The sequence below is a fragment of the Dendroctonus ponderosae genome, unplaced genomic scaffold (genome assembly GCF_020466585.1).
Source record: "Dendroctonus ponderosae isolate FM_Combo_2020 unplaced genomic scaffold, Dpon_F_20191213v2 Dpon_F_20191213_7, whole genome shotgun sequence".
In the NCBI taxonomy this organism is placed as follows: Eukaryota; Metazoa; Arthropoda; class Insecta; order Coleoptera; family Curculionidae; genus Dendroctonus; species Dendroctonus ponderosae.
Window position 1 is genome coordinate 6,773,232 of NW_026018916.1, and position 4,527 is coordinate 6,777,758.

General features: G+C 32.7%; 2 protein-coding genes, 1 long non-coding RNA gene and 1 other non-coding gene across 6 annotated transcripts in view; 2 read left to right on the forward strand and 2 right to left on the reverse strand.

Annotated features, from left to right (window-relative positions):
* LOC109534653 (venom acid phosphatase Acph-1) overlaps positions 1–4,527 on the forward strand; it is an 18,287-nt gene that overhangs the window by 8,369 nt on the left and 5,391 nt on the right. The window lies entirely within an intron of this gene.
* Positions 13–559, reverse strand: LOC125505193. Its single transcript, XR_007281988.1, has 2 exons — positions 179–559; positions 13–56 (listed from the first exon to the last, which is right to left on the reverse strand). It is a non-coding gene; the product is annotated as an uncharacterized LOC125505193 (long non-coding RNA).
* LOC125505237 lies at positions 3,008–3,198 on the forward strand. Its single transcript, XR_007282030.1, has one exon. It is a non-coding gene; the product is annotated as a U2 spliceosomal RNA (small nuclear RNA).
* The window catches only part of LOC109534662, a 30,527-nt gene continuing 29,421 nt past the window's right edge, over positions 3,422–4,527 (reverse strand). For all 3 annotated transcript variants that reach the window (XM_019900405.2, XM_019900406.2, XM_048668508.1), the window contains one exon: positions 3,422–3,767. In XM_019900405.2, the coding sequence (XP_019755964.1) occupies positions 3,643–3,767 (125 nt within the window). In that variant the 3' untranslated portion in view covers positions 3,422–3,642. The remainder of the gene's footprint in view (positions 3,768–4,527) is intronic.

Below are 4,527 nucleotides of genomic sequence, written 5' to 3' on the forward strand. Positions count from 1 at the left end.
GGATCATTTTTGTAAAGTGCACTTTTGTCTGGTGTTCGGTCTCCATGTCTGAATAACTGAAAAAGTAGTACTTATGTTAACAGAAAAATAAAATAAGGATAAACATCCTTGACAATTAACGCGCAATTAATTAAAATTTAATCAATCAAGTGTGTTTAATGCATTCAAAACAGCTTACGACGTGCACTAATTCCAGTGAATCGACATCTCTTCGAACTACTCGGCTGTGCACAGACACACAACCTAACACACACAAAACGAATGCCCAAGAAGCAGTCGTTTGAGGCTTGCACATTTCTGGATGGTAAATGGAGACTGACAAAAGCTGCTCGAAACTTTCAAATTTAAGCTTATTCTAACGTTATATTCTGTTTTGACGCAAACGAAAATATTAACGTTATGACCACTAGTAACATCGATCTGGCCCAGAATAAAGAGCATTGTTTACGAAAGCCTAAAACTTCGATGCAACTTTATTAGCAGAAGATGCAAGATTTTTTATTGTAAATTGTAAAAACACAGGACATGCCTTATTTATATTTGTTGGCAAATACAATTTCAGCTGCCATGTAAAAACCGTTTTCTTGTGAATTTACTATAGCCGGAGAACGATAAAGATATCGGCACTGTTAGGGTATAAATGATAATATTTATTAATTAATTACGTCTTGATTATTTTCATCGGACCGTGGTGATGATTTTAAAATATATTTTTTTAATTTTAATTTAGCAACAGGAATTTTGTTCAGCAGGGTGAATAATTGATTGCCATTTTAAGTCAGATGTGTGTATTTAATTGCAATTGTGCTTTCATCTTGTGATTAGAAGTATTTACTTATCTTGCGCTCATTAGCATCGGTGCATATGACAAAAGGGAGGCAAAACAAAAGCGAGTATCAGCCTGGAACAATTCCTGTTACTACTGGCTGTAACCGAAGATAATTGGTGACGAGAGCAGACCATTTTCCAATCAATAGGCCTTTGGAAAAAAATTGCTTTGGTAATGCGAAGCTCAAGCTAAGTGCTTTTTTTCTAAATGTGTTTGGGGGCAGTATTTAATTTTGCTTCAATAATAATTGTTATGTGTTAGGGCTAGTGTAATTATCTATTCCCAATATCCAAACGGTATGTTTTTAAAAACAATTCACAATTTTTCGCATAACTTGACTTATTTAAATCCACTGTAAGCTAATAAACTGAATTGTTTACAAAAATAAAATTCGATCAATTATCTAAATTTCAATATTTTTCTCACCACGATCCTGGGCGCCAGTCAATTCAAAGTCCGCTCCGATTATTACTTTATATTATTTCATAAAGTTTTCGTAATGAAAGCAAGTATATTCCGGATCACACATTATTTGTTCTGCTATTAGCTTGTCTATACTTTTCGAAGGTTATTATTATTCTGTTATGTATGGAACTATTTTTCATTTAAATTCTGCAAGTCCCTTTAAACTATAAAATTATATTTTTTGTTTTTTGTATTATCCTAACATTCGAATGACATGTAGCTTGACTTGAAAGTTTTGTATCTTGTACTTTAACTGTATTGTTTATATTGTGTATCAATTCGTAATAGACCCGAATCATTTACTGCATGTTAAATGAAAAGGCCTGAAACAGTATAGTTGTCAGGATAGATCTAAAAAGAGTATCCAAATATTTAAAGACCTGCAGAAACTAAAACAAAACCAAATTTTGGCCAGGATCTCTTAATACATTTACTGAAAATTAGAAAGAATTTTTGTTGCAAAATGATAGGCAAGTACGTATAAGTATTTAGTTAAAATTCTAAAATTTCAAAAAAAAATGTGAAACGCACAGGAAATTGTACGCTTGCTCCGCGACTAGATGATGCCACAGATTTTAACTTTCCTTTACATTTCCGTTCAATTTTTTAAATGAGAGGTCGAAATATCCTTTCTTTGCAGAGATGCCAGTTTTACCGATTTTTCGGTAGATCTCCCGATACCATGCAGATTTCTACCGAAAGGTAACAAATAAAAGTTTAAAAAAATCCCGTGGATTACTTAAAATAATATAACATATGTCCATTCATGATCAAAGCACGTTGGTAAAAGCAGACATTTTATTTTAGCACACCTCATATTTTAGAGTATGTTTTGAAACATAAAATGAATCAAGCCCGCCATATAGATCATAAATATGATAAAATTGTGTTTTATGGATCCTGCAATAGTGAAATCAGGTTCCCTACAATGTATTTCTGATGTTGCAATGATAGTTCCAAATTTTATAAATGATAGTGGTCTGGTCTGGACACAGAATGACGTCTGTTGCGAAATTTTGAAAAAATTATAAAAATGTCTACAAATATTGAAGAGTTTTGGAGCCAAGTACAAATATTGAAATATGAAGATGATACGTTCATGTTTCCAATTTTAACCAATTTTATTTGTAACCTGCTTATTCTACCTCACTCATCAGCCAATGTTGAACGGATATTTTCACCGGTTAAACTAATGAAAACTAAGTTGAGAAATAAGCTAAAAACGAGTACAATTTCATCTTTACTTACTTTACTTACTTTACTTACACACCAAGAGATATATTGGTAGCGACAATTGCCATAGTTTTGAAATTCAAGATAAGCTTGTTTTACCTATAAAATTTTATATAAGGATTATTTGGAAGACGATATTTTTATTTTTTTATTTAAAAGAAGTAGAAGTGTTGTAAAATTCGTAAAATTAGTATTAATAATTTTATTCGCAATATTTATGATGAAGATTTTATTTTTGTTAACAATGTGTTGTAATGTTTGAAAAATATTATAAATATACCTATTGACTCATGTTTATTTTAGTATTCCTGTAAGTTTATAAATTCAAGTTTTGAAAAACGCGCGATTATATCGCGCGTTTTTTTCTTTTTTGGCGAGGTTTTGGTAATGAAAGAAAAATGAGTCTACCGATTTTCTACCGAAAAGTGTCGAGCTTATCTACCGAAACTCCATTTTCGAACCTGGCAACCCTGTTTCTTTGTCGCTTCTCGGCACATTATGCTAAGATCAAAGTGTAGTAACTGTTCTTATCAGCTTAATATCTGATACATGCGGGACTAGTATATTAAACTGATTTTTGGAAATTGACGGAGGAAATTGATGGGGGCTTGCTCCACCTTTATTGCGAGTTTGCCTGATATTGCAGTTCAATTAAGATTAGCCTATTTGATTTAATTGAAATCAATTTTTTCGGGAAGCGGGAGAGAAATTATACGGGACTCCCCGGAAACTTCAATTTTTCGGAAATCGTTAATATAAACTGAAAACTAAAAAAAATAAATAAATAATAATTTTGGACCCCCCCCCCAGCAGAAGGGGATCATGTGAGCGGGTGTGAAACATTCAAAACATATTCACAGCGTGCGAAGACAACATTGAATAAATTTATGAGTATAAGAGATATCACAGGTTTTAATATTGTTTATAAGTATAACATCTTTGAAGGTAACTAATAATATACTACAACATGGATACAAGAAACTATTTTAAGATTAATATATAGAAAATACAAAAAGTATCATACATAAATATATTTAAATTTACAGATAATTCAGTTGGTGCAAAATGTTGCCTACTAAAATGACATCAAAGTTTTGGATCCATGATCATCATAACTAGTCCCATTCCCCAATGTAAACGGTTCCCGGGGGAACTGGAATGTATCCTCTAGATGGTTGAGCTTGAAATCTGTAGAACATCGTGTAGTTATTGTATGGCGATTGCGAGGATCCAGCGGTGTCTGGAAAATATGAAAAGCTTCAGTAATGCAAAACCAAGGGCAGAAAGACCGATCGGGTCGATAGCCTTTTTCTGGAGGAAATAAAGATTATTTATATATGCAAAACCAACAAAGATTTGTAAATAATAGATAAACGAAAACAGAATAAGATAAAGGCAGTTTTAATGAATGTTCGTGGATGGACAATGCTTGGAAGTACACAAAACTGCTCAAGCAAATCCCAATAACTTGGAAATATTGTGTCTCATGCCCTACTTCATCTTTTTGTCTTACATTTGTTTTTAAGTGGTATGCTATTTTCATTTTTTGGCAAGTCTAAACAAAATTTACCAAAACCGATCGAATATTATGACCGTATAGAAAGACGTGTGCCCGCTGAATTAATATTTAAACATAAGTGAAAAATATTTACACTTTCAACAAAATTGTGCACCAACTAATCATGCTGTAACAGTGCGACAATGGTAAGTTCAGGGGTATTCAGGAAACCAGATTGGAAAGAGGGGGGCAATTAAGTTGCCGCCCAGGTCCCTCGACTTGACCCTCTTGGACTTTTTTCTTTGGACTCATGATAAAACAATAGTATACAGGGTTATTCACGCTATACGGCACGGAAGTTTGCGGCTAAACCGTTTGATTTTTAAAAAGTATTATTTTATTAATTGTTCGACGCCTACCTAGCGCACATTTTAAAAATATTTTTGTAATGTACAGAGTGTCCCAAAGGCTCTAAAGGTATCAAAGTTGCGTTTTTTTAAAT